Source organism: Barbus barbus, assembly GCF_936440315.1.
Source record: "Barbus barbus genome assembly, chromosome: 34".
NCBI classification, from domain to species: domain Eukaryota; kingdom Metazoa; phylum Chordata; class Actinopteri; order Cypriniformes; family Cyprinidae; genus Barbus; species Barbus barbus.
Genome location: NC_136762.1, coordinates 12,520,870 through 12,548,704, shown reverse-complemented (window position 1 = coordinate 12,548,704; position 27,835 = coordinate 12,520,870). Strand labels below are relative to the sequence as shown.

At 36.2% G+C, this 27,835-nt stretch overlaps 3 protein-coding genes across 5 annotated transcripts; 1 reads left to right on the top strand and 2 right to left on the bottom strand.

Moving 5' to 3' along the window:
• Positions 1–2,202: 2,202 nt before the first annotated feature.
• Positions 2,203–17,368, top strand: LOC306854321 (protein NPAT-like). 3 transcript variants are annotated; one of them, XM_079392228.1, is made up of 17 exons: positions 2,203–2,409; positions 2,709–2,827; positions 2,937–2,997; positions 3,084–3,162; positions 3,248–3,288; positions 3,735–3,947; positions 4,034–4,109; positions 4,198–4,321; positions 4,425–4,516; positions 4,616–4,697; positions 4,779–4,875; positions 4,966–5,076; positions 5,719–7,035; positions 7,182–7,291; positions 7,372–7,462; positions 10,448–11,718; positions 16,771–17,368. In XM_079392228.1, the coding sequence occupies exons 1-17, from the start codon at positions 2,373–2,375 to the stop codon at positions 16,849–16,851; spliced, it is 4,002 nt and encodes a 1,333-aa protein (XP_079248354.1). In that variant the 5' UTR covers positions 2,203–2,372; the 3' UTR covers positions 16,852–17,368. The 3 variants fall into 3 exon arrangements, with proteins under 3 accessions (XP_079248354.1, XP_079248355.1, XP_079248353.1); XM_079392229.1 differs by having other exon boundaries at positions 4,198–4,330; positions 4,625–4,697; XM_079392227.1 differs by having other exon boundaries at positions 4,198–4,330.
• Positions 17,369–18,961: 1,593 nt separating this feature from the next.
• Positions 18,962–22,231, bottom strand: mmp20a (matrix metallopeptidase 20a (enamelysin); the record flags this gene model as incomplete). Its single annotated transcript, XM_079391463.1, has 9 exons — positions 18,962–19,238; positions 19,323–19,426; positions 19,592–19,748; positions 20,137–20,279; positions 20,402–20,513; positions 20,595–20,756; positions 21,449–21,580; positions 21,659–21,807; positions 22,041–22,231. 9 exons carry the CDS (start codon positions 22,229–22,231, stop codon positions 19,138–19,140), a joined length of 1,251 nt encoding a protein of 416 aa, XP_079247589.1. The 3' UTR covers positions 18,962–19,137.
• A 1,083-nt stretch (positions 22,232–23,314) lies between these two features.
• Positions 23,315–27,551, bottom strand: mmp20b (matrix metallopeptidase 20b (enamelysin)). Its single transcript, XM_079392604.1, has 10 exons — positions 27,106–27,551; positions 26,396–26,634; positions 26,149–26,297; positions 25,954–26,079; positions 25,718–25,876; positions 25,424–25,595; positions 24,333–24,466; positions 24,091–24,247; positions 23,908–24,011; positions 23,315–23,816 (listed from the first exon to the last, which is right to left on the bottom strand). The coding sequence occupies exons 1-10, from the start codon at positions 27,238–27,240 to the stop codon at positions 23,716–23,718; spliced, it is 1,476 nt and encodes a 491-aa protein (XP_079248730.1). The 5' UTR covers positions 27,241–27,551; the 3' UTR covers positions 23,315–23,715.
• Positions 27,552–27,835: the final 284 nt, after the last annotated feature.

Genomic DNA, 27,835 nt, shown 5'->3' with positions numbered 1-27,835 from the left:
CTTTATATTTATATTTTATTTATCATTCCCGTCTCTTTAATAAAATCATAGAAGGCTTTACTATTTATTTCACTTTTATTGATTTTATTAAAACCTTAAAATTTAGATCCTGGATTCCATTTTTCCTTAATTCTTCTATCATTTTTCCTCTTTCTTGTTCATACTTCCTACATTCAATAAATACATGAGGTATTGTTTCTTCAACATTACAGTATTCACATAACCCATTTAGATGTTTGACGGGCATTGTCATTCATTATAAACAAATATAATCATCGACTGTGCCTGAAATTATCATTGGTTACAACAAGTAATAGAGTGTGTTTTAAATACAATTTAACTGCAGCGGTATTTTTAATGTAATAAATAAAATAATAAAACAATAAGACAAATTATAAAAATAATAAGATTTTCTATCTTTTTAATTCAGATCTATCTATCTATCTATCTATCTATCTATCTATCTATCTATCTATCTATCTATCTATCTATCTATCTATCTATCTATCTATCTATCTATCTATCTATCTATCTATCTATCTATCTATCTATCCCACCCCACACAAGTCATACAGTGCCCTCCATAAGTATTGGAACAGTAAAGACAAAATTGCTCTGTTGGCTGTGGAGTCAAGTATGATTAAAAGATGAATACGAGACAAAACTACAGAATGTGACATTTTATTATTAGCCGTTTCAACACACACATGTTTTACCAGCTAAGAAGTTCAGCACTTTGAGTTTCATCCCTCTATCTGATGTGAGCATAAGTATTAGAACAGTTGCCTCACAGGCCTTTCTAAGTGATCAGCTGTGTCCTGTTGCATTAATTCTTCAGATATTAAAAGCAGGGAATGTGTCGTATCAGTTATATCCATTACTTCTGTATTCTGAATCTTGCATTCAATGATGACACACACAAACCAGGATGAAGACGAGGGAGCTGACTTTGAGAGAAAAGAAAGCAATTTGGATGCTAAAAGAAAAGAGGAAATCAGTTATAGCTCTAGCAAAAACAAAGGGCATGGAGAAATCAAGAGTTTGGAAACCACCAGCAACCAACAACGACCTGATCGGCTGAGAAAACAACAGTAGTTGATGACAGATAAATCATAAAAGCTGTGAAAATTAATCCTAAAAGACATGTCTGTAAAATCACCAACAACTTCCAGAAAGCTGGGCTGATGCTCTGACAATCTACTGTCCTCAGGAGACTTCGACACAGAATTACAGATGCTACACAGCAAGATGCAAACCTCTGACCAGCACCAAAAATAGAAAGGCAAGATTGGAGTTTGCAAAAAAGCACAAAGATGAGCCAGAAGAGTTTTGGATCTGTGTTTATGGACCGATGAGACAAAGATGAACCTTTATCTAAATGATGGGAAAGCAAAAATTTGGAGAAAAAAAGGGAACAGCAAATGATCCCAAGCATACAGCCTCATCTGTAAAGCATGGTGGAGGTGGTGTCGTGGCATGGGCATGCATGGCTGTCTCTGGAACAGGTCCTCTCAACTTTACTGATGACTTAATGTATGATGACAGTAGCAGAATGAATTTGGAAGGGTGCAAAACCATCTTGCCTACCAGTATTCAAGAAAATGCCACCAGATTAATTGGGAAGTGCTTCATATTGCATCAGGACAATGACCCAAAACACCCTCCCAGTTCAGTCAAGGAATTTATAAGGACAAAGAAATGGAAAGTCTTAGATTGCCCAAGTCAATCTCCAGATTTAAATCCGATTGAACATGAATTTCACCAGCTGGAGAGGAGAGTAAAGGCAGAAACTCCCCAAAACAAGCAACAATTGGAATTGGCTGCATTAAAGGCTGGGAAAAGTATTTCAAAGGATGAGACCAAGAGTCTGGTGATGTCTATGGGTCACAGACTAACTGCTGTGATTGTGCGCATGGGATCTGCAACTAAATAATAGCTTTTAATCTTTTATATCTGCCTTTTGTTCAACTGTCCCAATACTTATGGAGGGCACTGTATATACGGTATATATATATAGTAGGCTATATATGGTCTAGCTCTATACTCAAATGTAAATAAATAATGTATATCACTTAGCCTATATAAACTTATAGGGCTTAAAACATTCAAGAGATCTGGGAACTCTAAGCTAAATAAGGATAGAAGAAAATAAAAAGAAAAGAAAAGAAAAACTACATTTCCCTTTATTTCCTCTCGATTATTACACAAACAATATCCGGGTCAGAGGAGGCGAATTTCCGCGCCTTTTCGTAGTGGAGATGGATGAGAGGGATAAACAACCTACGATACCTCAACTGTATTTTCACATTATGGAATAAATGAAACTTTAATACAGATGCAGATGATTTGGTGAGACAGGATAACACTGAAGTATGTTGCTCCCGTCTGACGTCGCCAGACTTGTGCTGGGTAAGTTCACTCTTGTGTCTCTCTTTAGCAGAAGCTAACGTTAGTAGCTAATACTCCGTTCCTATTTACAGTAACTTATATGTAATTATGTAATTCGTCTCGAAAACTGCTGGGTAGTGGTAAATATTTAGACCATTACGAAATTGAGACACCTGTGTCAGGAAACTGTAGTTCTGAGCTCATCAGTGCGAGGCTGTGATGTGTCAAAATTAGATGATTCGTAACAGTAATGGATGATTTATCTGCTATTCTCAAATGTAAAAAATTAAATATGAAATTATGTGTCTTTCAACTTATAGGCTACCTGCAGCAAGAAGGGCTCACTGCCACAAGCCGAGCCTTCATCTATGAGAGTCCAAACCTGAAGGAGTATGCCGAGCACAGCTCAGAGGACGGGGTCATCCCTGCCTGTGTGTTTGTATGTGTCAAGCTCATGATTGATAACATCAAGAAATTACTGGCCTGTGTTAAGACCACATGTTTACTAGATAACAATTTTGTTATTGTTGATTATTTTTCTTTTCCAGTCTCTTTTTGGAAAAAACCTGATTACGATTTTAAATGAATATGTTGCTGTTAAAGCAAAAGGTGAGTGCCCTTAAAAGTAAATGAAATGTTTTGAGATGCACGGCGAATCTGTTTCCATTTTAAAATGTTTGGCATTTCTTCTGCAGAAACAAGTCAAGAAAATCAAATCCCAGCTGTGATGACATCATTATGGAAAAAGCTTGACTTCACACTCAACCAAATGAAGTGAATGAATATTTGTTTACATTATTACATTGAATGTTTTAATTTATGCACCGTATTTATTAAGATCTTTCTGTATTGTCCACAGGTCTCTGCAGAATTCTCCTGCAGTGCAGCTGAATCAACGACGTGAGTTTTGCTCATTGTTTGAGAGAAATTGTGTTCTTGATGATTTGGGATTATTGAAATTAGGCAAATATAATAGATATATAACACAAATATAATATATATGGCATGGAATGTAAAAATACATGCACTATTAACACACTACCGTTTAAAAATTTAGGGTAAGATTTGTTAATGTTACTATTGTTTATTTGATAAAATACAATAAAAATGGTATTATTTTAAAAATAAATAAAAACATGTATACTTTGATGAATGGAAAGTTCAAAAGTACAGAATTTATTTGAAATAGAATTTTATTTGTATCATTATAACTGACTTTACTGTCACATTTGATCAATTTAATGCATCCTTGCTGAATAAAAGTATTAGTTTCTTTCAAAAATCTTACAGACCCCAAAACATTTGATCAGTATTGTAATTTAAATGTTTTTTTTTCTGTCACTAAGTGCGCACTATGAATAGCATTCAAAATATGAGACGTCAACAGAGACCATTGTTGGCATCACAGTTTCCCATCATTGGGCATCTACCTGTGACTCCAGCAGTTCAGTGTATCCCCAGCACTGTGTCCACCCCTCAAAGCATGCTGGGACATTCCACCCCAGTGTCTTACACTTCCCAGCACACCAGACCTTCCACTCTCTGCCTTAGTCTGCCAGGTGAGTCCTGAAAAACATGTTTGAATCACACTTTTGTATGATTTGTAAGTACCCTCTTTCCATTTTGCTGTCTTACATCTTCATAGGGGAGTCACCGTTGCAGATACTGGTTCCTGATAATAGACTGAATCCAGGACCTTTGTCTCCGGCCCGCAGGAAATGGTAAGATGAAAGTGATGACAACACCAGAAGTATGTTGCAGTTTCACTCTTTCTATCTTTTCCAGATCAATCTGTGTTTTGTGCTGCAGTGACTCACCGAAGAGGAGAGGAGGTGGTCAGTTGGGTGCCAGCGGGACCAGCAGGGCCACCGTAGTGTCCAGCACTCTCATTGTGGAATCTCAAAATGAAGAAACCGTGACGGAGAACTTGTCTGTGAGTCAGGCAAGTTCATCTCTCTCTTTTTTTTTCTTTTTTTTTCAAGGAGTTTCTGTTTACTCCTGCGTGATTGAAGATCATATGTTTCTTTTTTTAACAGCAAATAGTTATAGAAAATGCCAGAGAAAAAATTCTCAATGATAGATCCTTACAAGAAAAACTTGCTGAAAACATCAACAAAATCTTGGCCAGGTAAATGCTAAATAATGGGCAAGAAACAACCTCACATAACAAAAAAACAAACAAACATTGAGATCTTACTAAACGCATGTTGTAATATAACTTTACCAGTGATAATAGTCCTCAGACATCAAAAGCTGCCTGCAGTACTGTGGAACAAGAGCAGTCAATTGATGAAATCCTGGGCCTCCAGGTGTGTGAATGCACATTTTTACAGTTCGTTTTTTTATATCTTGACAGCCATATCAAGCCTTAACCTGTGAAATTGTTTTAGGGGGAAATTCATATGACGGATGATGCCATCCAAGATATATTGGTGCAGACAGAGTCAGACCCAGCATTTCAGGCACTCTTTGACCTCTTCGACTATGGTAGGTTTGAGCAAATCAAATTCTGTTATAAAAGCCAAACTGATTTTTTATTTATAAGGTCTCACTGATCACCTTTCATATTGTTTGAAGGGAAAAGTAAAACGGCTGAAGGCAGTGACCAGGCTGATGGGAGCTTCAGTACTAGTACCAGCGCACAAGAGAGTGATGAGATCGGGCATGTAGACAGCGCTTCTGAAACCGGTAAGATGGCTTGGCTTTATTTGGTAAGGAAGCACAGGTAATTTCCTGTGTGTACATTTAATTATATGAACAATGGTTCAAATGTTTGGAGTCGGTGAAGTTTTTAAGAAGTCTCCTCTGCTCACAGCTGTGTTTATTTGATCAAAAATACACTACAACAGTAATATTATGAAATAATATCACAATTTAAAATAGCTATTTATTTTTATTTCAATATATTTTGAAATAATGTATTCCTGTTATGGCAAATTTTCAACAGCCATTACTTCACAAATGATTTCAATATGCTTATTTGAAACTTAGGAAACATTTCCTATTATCAATGTTAAAAACATTGTTTATAACAGTTGTTTTGGGGAAACTGACACATTTGTTTCAAAATTGTTTGAAGAAATAGAAAGTTCAAAAGAACAGTGCTTATTTGAAATAGAAAACATTTATAACATTATAAATGTCTTCATTGCTGTTCCTAATCTATTTATTTCATCCTTGTTGAATACAAGTATTGCTTTCTTTATATATATATATATATATATATATATATATATATATATATATATTAAAAAAAAAGTCTTACTGACCCCTAACTTTTAATATATAAACTTTATTTTTTTATATTTTTTTTTAATTAATGATTTTAAGGCACTGGACAGGAGGATTCCACATCAGGAGGAGAAAGTAGTGCACAAAACCTAAGCACCCAGTCTGAGTCAAAAAGCAAAAAGAAATTATCCAGCCTTCGTAATGCAACAAACTCTGCTTTCACAGCTTCGCAGCCACATATCGTGACCAAACAAACTGGACGAGGATCCACAAACTCCAAAAGAGGACTAGCCAAGACTAGAGTTATATCTGGTAATAAACAATCCAAAGGTGCCACTTCAACTTCAAGGTTAAACGATAAAGCGGATTCGCGTCCACCTGACCAAACCGTATCAAGCTCTTCTTTGACAGAGGAAGGAGTTGGCATGGAGATAGACGAACCAGAAAATGAAACCTCTGAAAGTGTAAATATCCAGCTAGTTACTCTTGAGAGCTTAAACGCCAACGAAACATCAAATGACAATAAAAGCAGTCAAGTTCCTGTTTCAATTAACACATCGCAAACCATATCCACTACTGAAACCTCAAATAACGCATCTGTGAATGAGCCTGGGAGAGTAACAGGAATGACCATTGGACAGAATGAGGATATGGGAACCTCTTTATCTGTTCAAAGTGAGGCTGTGCCCTCACTTTGCTTGCCTCAACCTGACACAGATACATCCGCCAAAACGGCTTCTCCGCCCTCTATAAACAAGATGCCTTTTACTCCTTCCAGCACTCAAACTCAATCCAGTACTGTCAAAAGCAATCTCCCTACATCAGGTCCTACCCCTACTGCCACTACGCCATGCATTTCTGATGCCCCGGCCAGGGAGCCTGATCCCAATAAGATTGTGTCTCTGAAAATCATTATCAGTGACGAGCAGGACGAGGTCTCAACTGATGCAGCACTGAACCAGGCAGTTTCCAGCATCACCAGTGACCACATCCCCACCATCTTCCTGTCCTCTCCTGCCAAATCGCCTGCCAAGACTTTGCCTGCAACCTCTGCGGTCATAACACTAGAGGAAACGGCTCAGGCTGTGAGCTGCTTACAGGGGGCAGAGGGTGTTGGATCATTCGGAAGTCCTACGAGAAGCGTGCAGAGTAGTAGACAGCCTGCGTTGGGACGTCCCACAGGTCAGGAAACCGGTTTCATTCAGCTGTTGCAAGCTAACCCCACCTTTGGGCCTTCAAGTAGCTATTTCGTCGTAACCGATCCGGCTGCTGCCGAGCAGCGGTCAAATGTTGTGCTGCTTCCAAGTAATGTGCCTCAAGGGACCGTGTCTTCAATACCGCATGTGGTAGCGACTCCACCTCGCCAGAGGACTGTGGTGTCCATGGGAGCAAATGTGTCTCAGACCTATTCGCCTGGTGAGTGAAAAGTTAGTTTGATTATATAGGACATTTTATACTTTTATTTAGGTTGTATGTTTCTGTGTTTATGTTGCAGTACTCATTTCGGGATGAAGGGTGCATGTTTGAAATTCCAATTTTAATTTTAATTAAATTTTTTTTAGGCTCCACAATCATTATATCTTCTCCAGTTCAACCGTTGTTACAAAATGTGATGCTTCCAGTATCTGTAATGGGGCAAAATACAGGAAAACTCGCAGTCCTTCCCAATCAGGTTAGTAACTTTGATACGTACAGGTTTTGTGACAGAATAATAGTTTTATTCTATTTATAATTACTACTGTTTTTGTACAGATGTTGACTTTGCCGTGTTCAGCCACTGTAAGGCAGCCTGCAAAAGTTATTTCTCAACATAAATTGGCACCCAAGGAAAACACTAACATGGGTAAGACAGTTTTCATTTACAGATGTGTATCACAGACATCTTAATGATCACATCAATCTGGAGACGTTTCAGAAGCGTACTTCACTTCAGCAACAGGCGCAAGTCAAACGAGCGTGGAAACCTGCGCGCGCGTAGCTTGTATCAATTCATATCAAAGCACGAAAAAAACTATGTGCATGCAATGTCGTGGTCAGTTAAAGCATGAAGTTACCAAAAAGGCAATTAAAGCTGCCTTAAAACTGTGCACGCATATAATATGTTATATGTGAGTTACCTTAAGAACATGTCTCTGAAATGGTTTTCAAAACTGTCCTGCAGCATCCCAGCACTGTCTCCCTCATCTAACACACTCGATTCAACTCGTCTGCTCATTAGAAGAGACTGAAATGGGTCAGAAAAGGTGATAAAAGTTGAGAGAAAATACGATGCGTGTCAGATCCGCATCACGTTAGCAGCTGTAGCTCTCAAAGAAATAGCAGACAAAAACAACCTAATAACCCAGAGGCTGTGATGTCTGTTCATTAAGAATAAAAAAAAAAAAAAAAAAAGAGGAAATCAGTAACTTTTATATAGCTGTAAGTGTTTATCTGTATTTAGTGTAGAATTTAGTGTTTGATAACTTTATTCAATTTCTGCTGAGGGGCACAGGTAGCCTAACTAAATATAACATTTATTAATGGGTTCATGTGAAGATTGTTTTAAGTTCACTTAAATTAGAAGTTATTTTTAAAGTCTAATAAATGTTAAAATTGATGGCTCTTAATAATAATGTAATGTTTAACGACTATAGTCAATGAATAATATTAGGGGAATTTTTTTATTTTTTTACTTGGTATCAGTGATACTGGCCTTCAGTCATAAAAAAGATGCCATTAAACAAATATTAAAAATATGCTGTTTGTACATTAATTTGAAGATTGAATGTGAAATGATTGCAATATAAAAGTATATTTAAAAACTTTAATGTTAGGTGGAATTAATCGCAATAAATTTCAGAAAAATTTGCGATTTAATTAGTTTGTTTTTTTAAGCGATTGACAGCACTAATATTTATATATATATATATATATATATATAGTCAAGGCTAAAAATATCGGCACCCTTGGTAAATATGATCAAAGGCGGCTGTGAAAATTTATCTGCATTGTTAATCCTTTTGATCTTTTATTAAAAAAATTCACAAACAACTAACCTTTCGTTGGATAATAAGAATTTAAAAGGGGGAGGGGGTATCATTATCAAATACATGTTGGACACAATTATTGGCACCCCTAGAAATTCTTATGAGTTAAATATCTCTGAAGTATATTCCCATTCATATTCATAATTTTGAGCACTCCAGGGTGATTATAAACATGAAATTATCCAGCCATGGCTTCCTGTTTCACAGAAATATAAATAGAAGGGAAAAGAAGCCCAAATTCCCTTAATCATCCATCACAATGAGAAAAACCAAAGAATATATTTCTGATATGCAGCAAAAGATAATTGAGCTTCACAAATTAGTGAAGTGGCTTTAAGAAAAGAGCTAGAGCAGTGAAAATTCCCATTTCCACCATCAGGGCAATAATTAAGAATTTCCAATCAACATAAAATGTTACGAAACTGCCTGGAAGAGGACATGTCTATATCGTCCTAATGCATGTTAGAAGGAGAGTTTGAGTGGCTAAAGACTCTCCAAGGACCACCGCTGAAGAATTGCAGAAAATAGTTGAGTCTCGGGGTCAGAAATCCTTAAAAAAAAAAATTGTCAAACAGCAGCTACATCACCACATGTTGTTTGGGAGGGTTGCAAGAAAAATTCTTCTAGCTCATCCAAAAAAAAACACCAGCATATTCAGTTGTCAGACATGACTGGAACTTCAAATGGGACTGGCTTCTATGGTCAGATGAAACAAAAAAATGAGCTTTTTAGCAGCAAACAGTCAAGATGAGTTTGGTGAACACAGGGATAAAAAGTACCCCATGTGTACAATGAAATATACTGCTGTATTTTTGATGTTGTGGGCCTATATTTCTGCTGGAGGTCCTGGACATCTTTAGACACATGACATCATGGATTCTATCAAATACAAAAAAAAATACAAAAAAATAAGTGACTGACTCTGTTAGAAATCTTTTAATGGGCCATGTTTGGATCTTCCAACCGTACAATAATCCAAACACAAACCTTAAAAACAACACAAAAATGGGTCACTGAGCACAAAACCAAGCTTCTGCTATGGCCATTCCAGTCCTCTGACCTGAACCCTATAGAAAATGAGAGAGGTGAACTGAAGAGAAGAAGCACCATCATGGAGCTGTGAATCCAAAGGGTCTGGAGTGATTCTGGATGAAGGAATGGTCTCTGATCTCTTGTCAGGTGTTCTCTAACCTCATCAGGCATTATAGCAGAAAATTTAGAGCTGTTAAACTGGTAAATGGAGGTTTCAAAAAGTATTGTGGCCAATGTGTATTAGAGAAAAACATTTATTTCATAATGATATTTCCCCCATTTTAAATTCTTATTATCCAATAAAAGGTTAGATTTTTGTGAATTTAAATAAAATATCAAAAGGATTAACAATGCAGATTAATTTTCACAGCTGCCTTTGATCATATTTACCAAGGGTGCCGATATTTTTGACCATGACTGTATGTGTGTGTATGTGTATATATATATATATATATATATATATATATATATATATATATATATATATATATATATAATATTATAATTTGTTTTTATTGTTTTTTGTAATAAGTATTTGACACTTTTTTTTTTTTTAGAAAGGTAATCGTATCATGCTAAAATAGCAATTAATGTTTTACCAGAGATTTAAGTTTTAATTAGATTCCTAAATTAGACACATTTTTTTCACTTCCATCTTTAGCATAATTTGAAAAATGGTCTTTAGCAACTTTTTTTATCTGAAGGTTACAGTTTTTGTAACACATTTGTGGATTATGCATCAATGCAATGACTTGTTTGCTGATTTTCAGGTAAAACCGGCACATCTGGGTCTGGTCAAGTGCTTCCCCAGACCTCTGAGCAACAAAAAAGTGTGAGCGCAACAAGCCCCAGCCATCGGCGGATACTTTGCTTTGACGTCACACCTGAAACCACTGCAGCAGGCCAAAATTCTTTACAGACAAGCACACTCACGTCCTCTGCTGTTACTTCCTCTCCAGCTCAGCAAGTTCAGAAAGAAATCAAACAGACTGATCCGAAACAGCCTTTAGTTTCTGACACCTGCAAAAGAAGAATACAAACCGTTAGGCTGCCAGAAGTAAATCCAAAAGCGGGTATAAAGAACTCTGAAAAAGTCACCATATTTCATCAACAAAAAGAAGCCCCAAAAAGCAAAGTGACTGAAAAGGGACCAAATCTAATTGCTGTATCAAATGCCAAGTATTCCAACAAAGCTGCCATTGAGCCAGAGGTTCTCATTAGATCAGAATCACTGAAAAAATCACAAGCATCACAGAAGGAAGATGGTGGAGTGGTTTCAAAATCATCTGCTCCTGGGCCAAAGCAGAAACCAGCAGGCAACACAAAGGACAGCACACAAGAAGAATCTCGTGAAAAGAAGCAGTTAAAACCAGCAGAAATCTCCTCAGAAGAAACTGCCTTGCAGAACTCTCCAGGCGTCACTGCAAATAAAGAAAATGAGCTGGAGAGCTGTCAGCGTCAGACACTTGCACGCCCCACTGAGGATTTCACACCTTTGGCAAAATCTACAGCACCTGTATCAAGCAGTTCCAGTAAAACCTTATGCAAGACAAGCCCTCTAACTAAACAGGCCGTTGAGATGCTGCAGGACATACAAGGCCAGGCTCCCGCGGCCACTCCACCGAAGAGACAGGTGGCTAGATGTCCAGATCTCCCGCTCCCAAGAACACCTGGACCAGGACGTGAACAGGAGGAGCTGACGGATGGATTGAGAACCCCATCCAGACAAAGGCTCAGGAGGGAGGGTGAAAGCACACCGAGGCATCTCCCCCCTCCTGCCACACCCGATATCCCCTCCTGCAGTCCTGCCAGCGAGGCGGGGAGTGAGAACAGCATCAACATGGCCGCCCACACTCTCATGATCCTGTCACGCGCCGCCAGGACAGGAGGTCCTCTGAAAGACAGCTTGCGTCAAGAGGAGGCCAGTGCTGGGAAATCTGCCATCCCTAAAGGAAAGAAGCGAAAGCAAATTGAATCAAGCCCTCCTGCAAGGAAAGAGCTACAGCTTTCCAGCTCCTCGAGCAGTAAAAAGAAATCAAAGGTGAGCTGATATTTTGTTGTTTTTTTTGGGGAAAAACAGTCAAGATTTACCGCATCTTAACTTAGTGAGCAGTCTAGATAAGCCCCTGTCAAGTGTGCAGCAATAGTAGCAAAATTACATTTTTAAGATGCTTTTAAAATCATTAATGCCAAATCTAAAGCAACATAACATTTTAAGGCAATTTCATAATATAGTGTGGGAAACCTAGTGAAAAGTGAAATTTTGTGTAGCATGAATGCATTTACACTGCAAAATTATAACAGCATAAATAAGGTTATGAGCTTGGTATTTTAAATCAGTTTTTTTAAATATACAAATATGAAATGTTGGGAAAAATGCAAAGAAAAGCTAATTTTAAATATAAAAGTAAATCGCCAATAGGTGGCAGCAAGTGGCTGTCTTGATGAATGAGTCATTGAGGCATTTATTCAAACGATTTTTTCAGAAGGTTGATTCATTCAAGAATCTTTATGAATGGACCACTGAATCATTGACTCAAATGATTAATTAAAAAATGCTGAATCATTCAGTAACAAAACACAGCTGCTCTGATGCGCGACTGTTCTGCTGTGATCTTTGTTTGTAACTATTTTCGTTAAACAAATCGAGCAAGACAGTCATTAACAATATTGTACTAAAATGCACATTGACTACTCATTTGTGCAATTGTGGTTTTCAGGGAAAACTGCACTCTCTTGGTGTCATGTTGCTTAAAACCTTTTTTTATTAAAAATTATCCAAAATCAATATTTGAGCAAGTACATAACCAGCCAGAGTTTAAAACTATCACCTTACTTCATCCCGATTCACAACGGTTAGCTTATAATAATGTTTTCTAATTTTATTTGAGTGGTACCGGGTAGGTTTTCACAGGAAATTCATGCATGACACTGCATCATTGTCACGTCTGTGAACACAAAGATGTTGTCCCGGCTAGTAGGCTATCGCATGTGAGGATCCTGCAGGTGCCCAATCGTTTATAACCTTTTCTCACAGCAGTTAGAATAATTAAATGTATAATTTTGATGGCGGATTCTTATCCAGAAAGGATTTGTGTGTTTATGATTTTAAATGTGCTTCTGATTACATATAGCCTGGGATTACACAAGATTTGTATTTGAAAGAAAACCAGTTCGAAGGAAGAATAATTTGCTTTTTGGGTTAAAAGAATTTCTTAATATGAAATTTGAATGGTATGACAATTAGATTAGACTGTACAGAAATTGAAATCTACATGCTAATACACACTATACCCACGCAATGCTGATGTTAACATTAATAATTTGAGAATAAAGTATAACAATAATAATAATTTGCACGGTTTGATGTGACATTGGTAGCGCGATTTATGGTAATGCTTTTTTCCTCAGTTGGTCAGAACAAACATGGCAGACTTGTTACTTGTTCAGATGGTAATATACGGTGAAAAATTTTATTTGGGTCCTATATTCAAGACGTAGGCTAGAATCTGTGATTGCGAAGTACAGTAAATATTTTCACCTCAAAACATTAAACATGCCGAAGCACAACCCCTCGCAAACAAGATAATTCCGCACAGAGCTGCAATTCCAGATTTTCAAACAGAGATGGCGACAAAGAGGCAAAATTTACAGACTGCAGCTTTAAGGTTATGTTATAAACATTAAAACTACATTTTTACCACAGTATGTTTCTTCTGTGTGCAGTTGTCTTCATTTGTTTTGACGTGACTTTGTTCCTGTCAATACATCCACTATCAATCGCTGTTTACACCAAAAGTAATAAAATCAGAATCATTCTCACTAGGACTGCATGATATATCGTTTCAGCATCGATATCGCGATGTGCGCATCCGCAATAGTCACATCGCAATATGTGCGATGTTTTTTAGTGTACTGATCATTTTCGCAACAGCTGTCATGTCGCACCGCCCCGCGCTGTCTACACTGGATGCGACAAAGCAACATTTGTAAATCATTTGAACTTTGTGTCAGTACGTCATAAAAAGAACTAGGGATTAACTCTCGGGGATCTGTTGTGCGCGCCGCATCCACTGTCTGTAGACAGCATCACTGATTATGAATTTTACTGTATTTTGTCGCGGTGTTGGCACGGTTAGAGCCACACAGATGCACGTGAGCACTGAATTCCGTTCACTTCTGCGTCTATTTGCGTCTGAAATGATTTAATTTATACAGTGAAGACTATGCAGTGTTATTTTACATTTGATTAGGCCTATTCAATTTCTGTAACGGAGTAATGTTAGACTTACCTGAAGAAAATAAAGCAATGTTTAATTCATTTGTATAATTTTTCTATTATATTTATCTGTTTGTAATTTACTTATTTTCTATGCTGATTTATTCACCTATAAAATCATAGATTTTTTTTTTTCCCATATCGCAATATATATCGCAGAAAAATAAATAAATATCGCAATGTGAGTTTTTTCCAATATCGTGCAGCCCTAATTCTCACCAAAATTGTGGTGCTTCCCTGTATAGATGTATCAGATTAGTTGTCCGATCGGGCATGTAAAATTCTCTTTCACTTGCTCCTTCAAAAAATTCACTTGTCCCACACAAGCATTAATGTCGAGCTCTGTTACTGTATATAAAATTCAGCCCGTCGAAGTGACTGGGAGCGACTGTTACCCGCCACTGCTGAAATACTTCTGCATAAATAATAGTAGTTTCTTGTTATAATATTTTAAAAGTTACAAAATAAACTAACTAAAAATACATTGCTTAAAGTCTAAAAAACTAAATACAAAATATTTTATTATTTGTTAGTGTGTATATACATATATGTACATTTGTGTGTAAATAATTATATGTATATTATATATAAAAGGGCTGTCAAATGATTCATATAAAATAAATGCTTGTGTTTACATAATGTGTGTGTACTGTGTATATTTATGTGTGTGTGTATTTCTGTAGAATAACTATAATGAACTAATTATATCCATAATAAAAATATATACACATTACACACACGTTATGTAAACACAAACTTTTATTTTGCATGCGATTTAATAATTTTACAGCCCTAATAATTAATTGTATGTATATGTTTGTATAATATATAATATTTGTTTACAACAATGTTTTTAGAATTGTTTTAAATCTATTTTAATCAATTTATTTTTAGTAAGTTAATTTTTAATTAAAAAAATATTAATATTTAACAAACTACTACATATTAATACTTTTCAGTACTAAATAGGTTAATATACAGGTCCTTTTCAAAAAATTTGCATATTGTGATAAAGTTCATTATTTTCTGTAATGTACTGATAAACATTAGACTTTCATATATTTTAGATTCATTACAACACAACTGAAGTAGTTCAAGCCTTTTATTGTTTTAATATTGATGATTTTGGCATACAGCTCATGAAAACCCAAAATTCCTCAAAAATCTCAAAAAATTAGCATATCATGAAAAGGTTCTCTAAACGAGCTATTAACCTAATCATCTGAATCAACTAATTAACTCTAAACACCTGCAAAAGATTCCTGAGGCTTTTAAAAACTCCCAGCCTGGTTCATTACTCAAAACCGCAATCATGGGTTAGACTGCCGACCTGACTGCTGTCCAGAAGGCCATCATTGACACCCTCAAGCAAGAGGGTAAGACACAGAAATAAATTTCTGAACGAATAGGCTGTTCCCAGAGTGCTGTATCAAGGCACCTCAGTGGGAAGTCTGTGGGAAGGAAAAAGTGTGGCAGAAAACGGAGCACAACGAGAAGAGGTGACCGGACCCTGAGGAAGATTGTGGAGAAGGACCGATTCCAGACCTTGGGGGACCTGTGGAAGCAGTGGACTGAGTCTGGAGTAGAAACATCCAGAGCCACCGTGTACAGGTGTGTGCAGGAAATGGGCTACAGGTGCCGCATTCCCCAGGTCAAGCCACTTTTGAACCAGAAACAGCGGCAGAAGCGCCTGACCTGGGCTACAGAGAAGCAGCACTGGACTGTTGCTCAGTGGTCCAAAGTACTTTTTTCGGATGAAAGCAAATTTTGCATGTCATTCGGAAATCAAGGTGCCAGAGTCTGGAGGAAGACTGGGGAGAGGGAAATGCCAAAATGCCTGAAGTCCAGTGTCAAGTACCCACAGTCAGTGATGCTGGTGTTGGTCCACTGTGTTTTATCAAGGGCAGGGTCAATGCAGCTAGCTATCAGGAGATTTGAGCACTTCATGCTTCCATCTGCTGAAAAGCTTTATGGAGATGAAGATTTAATTTTTCAGCACGACCTGGCACCTGCTCACAGTGCCAAAACCACTGGTAAATGGTTTACTGACCATGGTATTACTGTGCTCAATTGGCCTGCCAACTCTCCTGACCTGAACCCCATAGAGAATCTGTGGGATATTGTGAAGAGAAAGTTGAGAGACGCAAGACCCAACACTCTGGATGAGCTTAAGGCCGCTATCGAAGCAACCTGGGCCTCCATAACACCTCAGCAGTGCCACAGGCTGATTGCCTCCATGCCACGCCGCATTGAAGCAGTCATTTCTGCAAAAGGATTCCCGACCAAGTATTGAGTGCATAACTGAACATAATTATTTGAAGGTTGACTTTTTTTTGTATTAAAAACACTTTTCTTTTATTGGTCGGATGAAATATGCTAATTTTTTGAGATAGGAATTTTTGGTTTTCATGAGCTGTATGCCAAAATCATCAATATTAAAACAATAAAAGGCTTGAACTACTTCAGTTGTGTTGTAATGAATCTAAAATATATGAAAGTCTAATGTCTATCAGTACATTACAGAAAATAATGAACTTTATCACAATATGCTAATTTTTTGAAAAGGACCTGTATAATGCTAAAATCTGAATCAAGTGACTAGTGGCTGAATGTAATTGCCACCAAAAAAAGCATCTCAGACCAGTTATTTATTCCATTTATATACCTATACCATTCATTTAGTATGTGTCCTGTGTAGACAACAATAGTAGACAGCGAGTCAGCTCATGGCAGTCCAGCCAATCAGAGAAGTACCTCAGCATGGATCATCTGATATATTAACATTGCTCGGCTGAATTCCTTTTTATTTTTCAGAAACAGAAGAAGCTGCTGGACTCGTTTCCTGAAGACTTGGATGTTGATAAATTCCTGTCATCCCTGCACTATGATGAATAACGACGCTGAGGACGAGCCGTGCTACTGGCCACCATTTCAGGGACAAAAAAAGCCATGTGTGCTACTGAGAGATCTATTAAAAACAGGTCTATTCAGTACCCATTCTGAATAGCTGCTTTCTGTTTTACATCCAGAAAGTGAGATATTGTACATAGACGCCATATTAGCCTAATAATTATATTCATACATTTATTAAGATGTTTATATACAGGCCCAAACTAATTAAGCACTCTTCAAAGCAAACAAACTGTCATTTTTGACTACATTTGTGAAGGAGTGTCAGATCAGCTGCTCCATTGCAATAATCTGTTATTTAGTTTGTTGCTTTTTATGTTTTCCATCATCTGCACCATGTGACTACATTTCTGTGAACATTTTCAGGAGAGATGATTTCCTTTGTACAGCCTCTAGGTGGTATTCTTCCTTTACAGTATGGATAGAGAAGTTGAACATTATTGTTTTTTGTCCTTTAGATGGTTTATTATATGATGTATTTTAATAAATCACTATATGATTGAATATTTTTTTGAATGATTTCTGTGTCCAGCTGTGGCATATTTATATGGAGCAGACCTGCAGCAGTTGCATATGCCCAGCTTGACTGAATACCTTAATCTCATTTTTCTTTAACTACGTTTTCTTTGATAATAACATGTCTTGAGCAGCAAATCAGCCTATTATGGTGCGTTTCCACTGCAGTTTAGCTATGTCTTTGGTTTAGTACCGCTTTAGAGTGGGCAGGATTATTCTACTGCCGTGACTCCTGAAAGATTTTTTAATTCCGCGTCGCTCCATCACACTCTCGCTGGATCCGCTCCTCGGCTATCAACGAGAGGAACGTCTGTACTTCCTCAACTGACAACGAAACAGCCATTTTTTGGTTGTTAAAAGAAAGGTGCGCTCATTCAAAACAGTTGCGTTTGATCCTTCGCTGGCTGTGCCGATTTAAATCTAGCGTGTCTGTTGTGTCTCGTGCTGCAAATTCAATGACGCAGGCATTGACGATTGTCTCTGGCCAATCAGCGATCAGCAGAGTTTACACGTCACGTTTTGGTAACGGTACGGCTCACTTGGAACCTTGGCCGAGGTGGTACTAAAAAAAGTACCAGGTACTGTACTGTACCCAGTGGAAACCCCACGCAAAGTGAGCCGTTCCGAGCCGTACCATGCCTTACCATGCAGTGGAAAAGCGCTAGAATGCTTTTTGAAGGATCATTTGACACTAAAGACTGAAGTAATAGCTGCTGAAAATTCAGCTATGCCACCACAGCAATATAGTACATTTTTAAATATTTGAAAATACAAAAGTTCTAAAAATGTTAAAATTATTTCCCAATATTACTGTTTTTACTGTATTTTTAATGAAATGCATAATTGGTGAGCACAAATAAATGTTCTACTATACTGTTACTCAACATGTTTTGGTAAACCAAGGGAATGTACTTCTATAAGATATTGTGGCTTTTGAGGTAAAATGAGGTCACTGGGAATAAAATCAGGGCAAGCAAGGTCCCGTAAGTGCTGGAGGCAACAAGAAATCATTTTCCCAGCTGTTTAACATTCTCTGTACTCAAGCGTTCTGTTATTTTGATAGCTAATCCAAACTATTTAGGTCAACAAGCCATATCAGATCATATCAGAGACGCCATGTCTTAGGGCTTTTACTTCACTTGTCCTTTTTGCCCCTTTTTTCTCATGATTTTCAGTAGCACTGCATCAGTGTATTTTTAGGTGTCTAATGTTAGGTGTAAATTGCAATATAAATCAAAAATGAAATGGTAACATAATACTTTAGACACACGTTAAGTAAAAATGAGTATTGGTTTGCTAGTAATCTCACATACACTCTTAAATACAAAGGTTTCTTATTGGCATTTATGGTTTCAACCAAAACTTGTAACATCCATGGAATCTTTCCAGTGCACAAAGGTTCTTTAGATTATTGAAATGTTCTTCACACTAAGAATTATTCATTGAACTTAATGTTCAAACTGATGCTTGATGTTTAAAACAATTTTAAAAGCATGTTGCTCGTATGTGCACTTATTTTTTAAAGCATTATATTGCAGTCATGGATATGAAGTGATTTCAATGATATTATGAGTATATGCCAATAATTTGAGAACATTTATTCATTCACTCATGATTCTGTAACCACATGAAAGATTCAAATATCTCTTGATACTGTACAACTAAGCTTTTTTAACATTTGATATGATGCACAATAGTAGGTCACACGATTCCTTTCTGTGCTTCTTGTGAGCAAATCTTCTCATTTTTCAACTCTTAGCAGCCAAACCAAGCATTTGTGTTCATAATGTATAGCAAACGTCTTTTCTGATGGCTGAAGATAAATGCCTTTGATCTGCAGAAAAGATGAACATGTCCTGTTGAGAAAAAAAAACATGCATGTAATTTCAGGGGAAAATATTTTACAGAGAACACTGGTAGAAAATGGTACAGTCCATTACCATTGAGGTCAAAAGCTGCATCCACTTTCCCAACAATTCCAGGCCAATCCATATGAATTTTCCTTGGAAATCCACGATCCATCACACTTCTTTTCTCATCATAACTAAGAAAAAAAGGAATGTTAATTCTCTGTAAATGTCTGAAGTGAGAGATATCTGATAAACTTGTTTTCTGAAAGAAAATCATTACATTTAGCCATTTTTAAACAATAGCATATGATCCTTAGATCATGATATTTGCTAAAACAAAATAAAAATAAAGATGTTACCTGAAATAGTAGTCTCCTGTGAAAAAATAGCTCTTTCCATGTTCAATGACATGAACAGCAGCATCTATTTGTTTCACTGTTTCTGGAAATCCAAAGTCATAGATGGAGCTATAATAGCTCTTTGACTCCAGTTTCTGAACTACCCAATATTTAGGACCTAGTAGAAGAGTAAATATTTTCACTTTTGCTCAAAAGATTGGAGTTGTTAGGATTATTATTATTTTTTAAATGTTTTCGAAACTCTCTCATGGTCACCAAGGTTGCATTTATTTGATCAAAAAAAAAAAAAAAAGTACAGTAAAACAGTAATATTGTGATTACTGTTTTCTATTTCAATACATTCTAAAATGGAATATTTTGTGTGATGGAAAAACAGAATTTTCAGCTGCCGTTACTCGTTACGTGTCACATGATCTTTAAGAAATCATTCTAATATTTAGATTTTGTGCCGAAGAAACATTTAGTATCATCAATACTGAGTTTTTAGCAATGTTTTCCAGAAATATATGTGTATACACATACATACATATGTTATTTATTTTTACCTGTGAACACATAAAACACTCGTTTAGAAAGAATGCCATAGGCTGCGTCTACAGGGGAGCTGATGCTTGGTAGAAAAACGCTCTGAGGACCTTCTCTTAGTCTGTTCCAGTATGTCTTCCAGTTTGTTCTCATCCACATGTAACTAGAGACATGTATGAGACCTTATACTTTGTAGAGGGCAACTCAAAAACTTCCCATTAAAAAATTTTAACAACTCAACAATTTTACTTAATTTGTCAGTAGAGGAGTGAGTAAAAGCTTCACCTGTTTGTGAAGAAGATCATTTCTTTTCCGAGTACTGTCACCGCATCAAGAGAAAAGTTTGGATCACACTTATTGGGGATTACAAGTGTCTTCTGTTGTTTTGTTTTCTTTCCTGTCAAAAACAAAACAAATGACCATCATCTATTTCAGTAGCCTTTAGAGAATTTAAAAACATTTTTCTTTGGCAACTTACCATACAGAGCCTGAATCCCCAGTGTGTCGTCTCTTGGCAGTTTGTACGTTGCAGCGTTGAGGAACTTGTACTTTGGAGACATGAGAGCCGTGGGGTCCCGTGAGTGAGACAGACCCAAAGAGTGACCGAGCTCATGTGCTGCCACCGTGAACAGATTGTATCCTGCAGTGCCGTCCACATCATCACAATTAATGATGATAATACAATAAAACAGTCTTTCTTTCTTTCTCAATCAATATATTAAGAACTTGAACTTGAAGTATTTATATATTTATTAGAAAATAATAATGATAGTAATATTATTATTAGTAGTAGTTGTATTACTATTCAATTAAATTAAAAAATGCGTTTAATAATAATACTAATATTAGTAATGCATACAGGATATTCCAAGAATAATAAGAATACATAAATATTATTTCTTTATTTATTACAATAATTTAATAATAAGAAGAATAAGAATATGTAAATATTATTATTAAATAGACTGAATTTAGTCTTTATTACAGTACATCTAATAATAACAGTCTTTTTCTTCTTAATTAAAAACAGTCTGTATGTCTATGACAATAAATTATTGTTAATAACAATAATTATAAGAAAAATATAACGAAAAACATGAAGAATAATAAGAAAATGTGAATATTATAATAAGAATATTATGTAAATATGATCATTTTAATTAGTTATTTATTTTTGTTTATTCAGAACAATAAATCAACAACTGGACCATCATTCTGAAATCATGGTTACTTACTCATGGTGTTGGATTGCTATTGTAGTTCTTTACAAATACCCATTAGCCAATTCCACAGTTGCATTACGTGAGTGATTCAATGTTTACTGTGCTGTACCTGGTCTGCCGCGTCCCACTGTCCATGTTTCATCATCGTCAAAGTGTACATCTCCTCCGATGCCCTCTCCAGGCTCAAAAGCATGGGCTAGCACCCCTCCTGGGCCATCGAAAGGGAAAAAGTCTCCATGAGCTATGGAAGAATGAGATTGCAGGTTTTCAGATGTGTTTTCAAAGTAAGAAAAAAACATCAGATTAGTTTAAAATGTACCTTTGGAGTTGAAAGAGAAGGTAATATCTGCCATGCCATGTTTTACTTGGACAAACTTTAGAGCAGCAGCTTCACTCCATAATTTTAGAGCCAAACGCAAGGAGTTCTCCACCTCTTCTCGACTGAGGTCAGGGGTATATCTAGCAATCCTGCAGGATTCATAGGAGCTACATTTTACAAAAGACATGTTGAAACCTGAGATAATTAAATGGGAGGAATAGCAAACAAACAAAATCCTGAGGCTTTTCTCCGTTGATAGCAGTACAACCTACTAAAGACCAAGACATACTTGAAGTATAATCCATTTATTAAAGACATACTGATATAAATTTGGATGGAAACATTGTAAAATCCATCCATCTGTGGATATTCTCTGCCAGACCTGTATGTGATGGTGTTGCTCTTCCATTTGGGCCGTCCAGGAAAAAAGCTGAAGTTCTCCACATCAGGTACTCCACATCTTACCATTCTCATCACATCCAGAAGACCACTTTCCTTCAGGTCAAAGAAATGTTGCATTGCTCTGATCTTCTCCTTCATTAGATCTGCATGCCTCTTACTGCGACTACGCATCTTCAGGTGATAGAACTGCTGCAGATATTCCTGTCAAACAGTACATCTGCTTTGGTGTTTTATATATAAATATTAACATGGATTAACCTTATTTTATTTAGTTTTATTATTATTATTATTATTTTACTTTTAATGAGTAATTAATTATAGCAATTTATTAAACAAATGATTTACTTTCCTTTATTAATAACAATACATTAATAATAAGACAGTAAAAATGGTCCATCATTCTGAAATCAATCAATCAAAAACAATTTACTTACGATTTACAATTTATTTTCCTTTCATATTTATATTTTAATAATTCATGAAGATGATTATTTTACATTAATTTTAACAAATATATTAATATTTTACTTACTGTACAGTATTTTACTACTATTAATAATAATAAGTATTATGCATGAAAATGATTTTAAATAATAATCAATTAATTATTAATATTTACGTAATAATTTCTATATTTTTTAATTTTTACTTACCATACAACAATAATAACAATAATAATAATAATTATTATTATTAAGGTTATTTAGGTTGGTAACATAACTCTTATAATCAAACTCAGTCTGTCTAATACAAATCAAAGATGCTCAGTGAAATAAAGTATGTTGGATATGTAGCCTAGAGAAACACAATGGCAGACAAACCTCAGCATGCTGGATATCTTTTGTGCTGGGGCTCTGAAGAGTCACACGTGAGGTCCTTACAATGTCCGTAGTCACCATCCAACACAAAAAGATCCAAGGCCACAACCAGCTCATTTTGACCATGGTACATTTATGTTCTCCTTTTTATGTCATCTGAGTCTTATACAACTCATGCATACCTTAAGACGGTAAGAAATCACGTGGGACCCGGGCCCTCAAAACAAGAATTTATTGTCAGGCATTTAGTGGCTTTTGTCGTCCACAAAATGAGATCACGTCTAGTTTTGCATCAGAGGTCTTAGCGGGTGAAGAGGATTATGATTGTGTCATGAACTGTTGTAAATGATTTAAGATTCTGTTTATTTTGTATATTCTGAAATCTTCATTTTACATGAAAGGGATTTCCACAAGTATTTTTTTTACTTATTTTATTACAGTCATGAACACAGACTGATTAGCACATATTCAGGCTAAATGCGTAGGTTTACCACAGTCGTGCAAGTGCAGAACTGAATGGCAAACAAGTTATTTTCTTTAGAAGTAATTAAACAGTCATACATTTTAATTTAAACCAGATTCTGAGTTTTTGAATGCATTTGCATTTCCAATACGTTCCAAAGACGTTAAACAGTAGATGCATTTTTCAAATACAATACAAGCACAGCACGCTGAAAATATTCAGTACAGCATAATTAAATTCAGTACAACAAAACGAATGCCGTCTTTACAGGTGAATTGTCATGTCTAATGCCACTTTTGCTGCATTAACCAAAAATAATCATTCACCTTTAAAAAATAATTGTATTTAGGAACTATTAGTCTATTGAATGTCCGTTAACATCCAAGCCAGGAAGTTGTCTTATCTGCTCCAATAATTTCCTTTTGTTTGACGTCATATTTATACACATCTGAGCCAACAAAGAAATTAAGAGAACCTGAAAAAAGCATAGTGATGGATGAAAGTTATGTGACTGAAAATACATGTTAGATAAATTATAGAACAATTGTAATCAGACTGGTACCTACCATCTTTATAAATTGCTGCACTTACGGGTCCATTTATTTCTGGGAAATCATCAGAAATGTTACGTGGGCTTGAGTCATTCATTGTCTTGTTGTGCTCATTATACCTATGAGCAAAAACATTTTCAGTGTCATTCATTGAGACTGATATTAGTGATACATTGCTCTTGTATCTTTATAGTTCACCTCCAATACTGGTGTTGGGTGAAGAATAGGGTGTGTACAGTTTTGTGAATGTGGACCGCAGCATCTATCTGCTGTACCCATGACGGGAACCCCAGACTGCTGATGTTTTTCGGTCTGCCTTTTACTTGGGATCCTTTCACAATCCAGAAAATTGTCCCTGTATTGAATGTAGAACAGAAAATGGCTTTTGTTTAACATCTTGAAGGCAATTCAGGACTACATAATGTCAAACATGTCTGTACCGTTGAACAGATACGCTGTTGACCGCTGGGGGACCCAGTAAGCAGCGTCGATCTGACAATCAATTTTTGGCATGAAATTGCTTATGGGACCTTCCTTTATATCATTTTGATTATTGTGTTTGATCCACAAGTATCTGCAATGGTACAAATAGAGTTACATTTGATAACCTTATATGATAAAAATTGCGCATGTTGTATAAGCAAGTAAATATGTCAAAAAGTTTATTCAAGAGCATCTGGAACTGTCTGTATTATTATAAACATTATGCCATCCGGGAGTCTTAAGAAGTTATGCAAAGTTGGAGATATTTTATATTTAACACACTTCAATATTATGACATTTTGAAAACCTGTTTCCATAAAAAATAAATGAATATTTAAAAAATAGGTAATTGTGACAAAGTCACAACTGTGAGAAATATATATATATAGATATATATATTTAATTAATTTTTTGTTAGATTTAAAACTGCAGTTGTGAGAAATAGTGAAAATTGTGAGGTGAAGTTGCAATTGTGAAAAATGAAGCAAATGTAAAAAATAAATAAAATTGCAATCATAAGATGATATAAATTCACAATTACAAGAAATAGTCGCAGCAGTGAGAAATAAAGTTGTAATTTTGAGATATAAAGTCAGTTGTACAAAATACTTGCAATTGTGATAAATTGATAAAGTCATTGATAAATTGATAAAGTTACAATTATAAGATATAAAGACATAATTGCAATAAATAGTCACAATTATGAGATATAAAGTCACAATTGAGAGAAACGCTTAAAACTGAGGTGAAATTGCAACTGTGAGAAATAAAGATGCAATTATGAAGTATAAATTCACAATTATGAGATACAGTCCCAGTTATGAGAAATAGTCACAACTGTTATACTAATTAAGTTGCAATAATGAGAAAAACTCAAGTGTGAGATATAAAGTTGCAAATATGAAAAATAAAGTTTCTCACAATTATGAGGACAAAAGACACAGACAGAAGATGAATACCCATGTTTTAGAAGTTCCAATTCTGTTCTCTCCTTTTAGCTTTCAAATGGATTATAGGTGTCAGCTAACACTATATGTGATCAACTCACTTGTCTCGGAAGAAGAAAATGGCTTCTCCTACAGTAGTCACAGCATCAAAAGTCATATCGGGATTACATGTGTCCTTGAATGACACGGGGAAATATGAACCACTGTACCAGGGGTTGCTGGGATAGCTCCAGCTAAATCTTGGAGATGGATAGGGCCTTATGTCCCTTGGCCCTGTTGGACAGGAAAAACACAGACATGTGATCTCTCATATAAATGTGGAAACTGAACACTGTCTCTGTTCCCACAATATTACAATTTCACAGTTATAGATTGTGAAACACGATTTGTTTTACCATAGAGTGTGTTGATGTTCATGATATCTTCACTGGAGAGCAGGTTGTGTGTTTTTTTATTTTTGTATGTCGGATACATCACTGACTCTGGGTTTTGCGAGTGTTTCAAACCAAGTGCATGACCAAACTCATGTGCAGCCACCACATACAGGTTAAACCCTAAAGAAAAAAAGAGAGAAAACAAGTGAACCATTTTCTTTTTAGTACCAAGTGTACTCCTATATTATTTGAGAAACCTTTGAACCCAGCCGTCCATGCTTCAGCTTCATCAAAATGTACGTCCCCACCGATGCCTTCCCCTGGGCCAAAAGCATGGGCCAGTGTGCCGTCTGGACCATCAAAGGGGAAGGAGTCTCCATGTTCTAGGAGTTCATCACAGAATAAATGAACATCATCTATGAAGGTGAATGTGCAAGTGGATGCTAACTTACCGTTTCCAACAAACTCCACCATGATGTCTGCCTGGTGAGAATATGACCTCTGGAAAGTGAGAGGGCTTGCCTTTGCCCATGCATTTAGAGCCGACGCGATCTGAGCATCCACTGTATTCACTGGTAAGTCACTGGTGTATCTCCCAACACTGTAAGATTGTACATCTTTTATTACCATACATGGTGGAGCATTACCGTCCAAATTAGGAGCATTTTATGTAACGTACAATATAAATATGGTATTTACCCATAAGTGATGATGGTTTTCTTCCACCTGTTTCCACGTCTGTGACTGTAATCCTCCACATCTGAGACGCCACATCTAGGAGTCCTCATGACAGCGAGGGTGTCTGGGTTCAGCGCTCCTGTCCTGTTCAGCCCAAAAAAGCTCTGCATGTCTTTCAGTTTGGAAGAGAACGAGGGACGACTCCTCCTCCTGCGGCCTGTAGGATCTGCTTGGAAACTGTAGAATTGCTGCAGGTATTTCTACAAGAAAACATGCAGGAACCACCACAGTGAGTATCAACTATCATTATATTTCCACTTCCTTCCTGTATTTCATCAGCTTGATAGGCTTTACTTGATCATCAATGCTTTTAGGCTCAAAGGAAAATAAGATGCATTTTCATTATATTATACCAATTTGTGTTTGTTTTTTTTTGACATGTAAAACTGCAAACATTCACATTAGGTATGAAATAGACTGTTATTTGTACATTTGTTCATGTATGTTAAGACCGAATAAATAGAAAATACACCTCAATTACTTCTAATGAAAGCTTTGTTAGTGAGAATGGAAGATCACTAATAAGAACACAATATCTCTATTACAGTATCTTTCTCCTAAATTAATATATATTAATAATACACATACACAAAATTTCTTCATAAAGAAAATAAATAATAATTAAATTGCAAGTATTAACTGCATGCAAAAGGTACAAATGAAGGACTTACTGTTGCCAGGGACAGGTTATTCCGAGCAGGTCTTGTCGGATGATGCACCGATCCATCATCTTCCAGTGGTAAAGGTGCTGGATAATACTGACCAAAAAGGCCAAAGGCACAAACCAGACAGAGTAAAACCTGCATCTCCCCTCGGCAGACCACAGAAGCTTCTGAAAATGGCCAGTCCAAGGAGACATTGAAAATCTCAGCTGATGGGAATGCTTTTTAACATATTATTATGACTCAGACAGTGCCAAGACCAGGAAAACCTCAAGCTTAGGGAGTGGTTTGCTCTGGTCACAAGAAAAGAGGGATCCTGTGTAAGATGTGTCAAATTATATGCATCAAAGGCATTTACCTCAAAAAGCAATTCCTAGATTTCACATGGGATTGTCTGAGTGACATCAACCATATTTCCTGCCCAATGAAATGCCTCTTCCAATAAGTATACCCGTGTGGTGGAGAGAATAGAATCAGACTTTTAAAGAAAGCATCTGGAAAGCGGGTTTTTTTTTTAGAGCTTAAATAGCTCTAATGTCAGCAATGTTTTGCGCAGTGGAGTGTTGTATCTGGTGATCTGCAGCATTTATAAATGAATGCACAGTTTATTTTCCTTGCCTTTCCTTGAGAATTTGGCATAATACTGCAAGTCTAGTTGTGTAAACAATTTTATGAAAGAGTTTGAATTTTTTTTAAATGGATAGATGCAGAGGCAATAGTTTATGAACAATCATTTTTG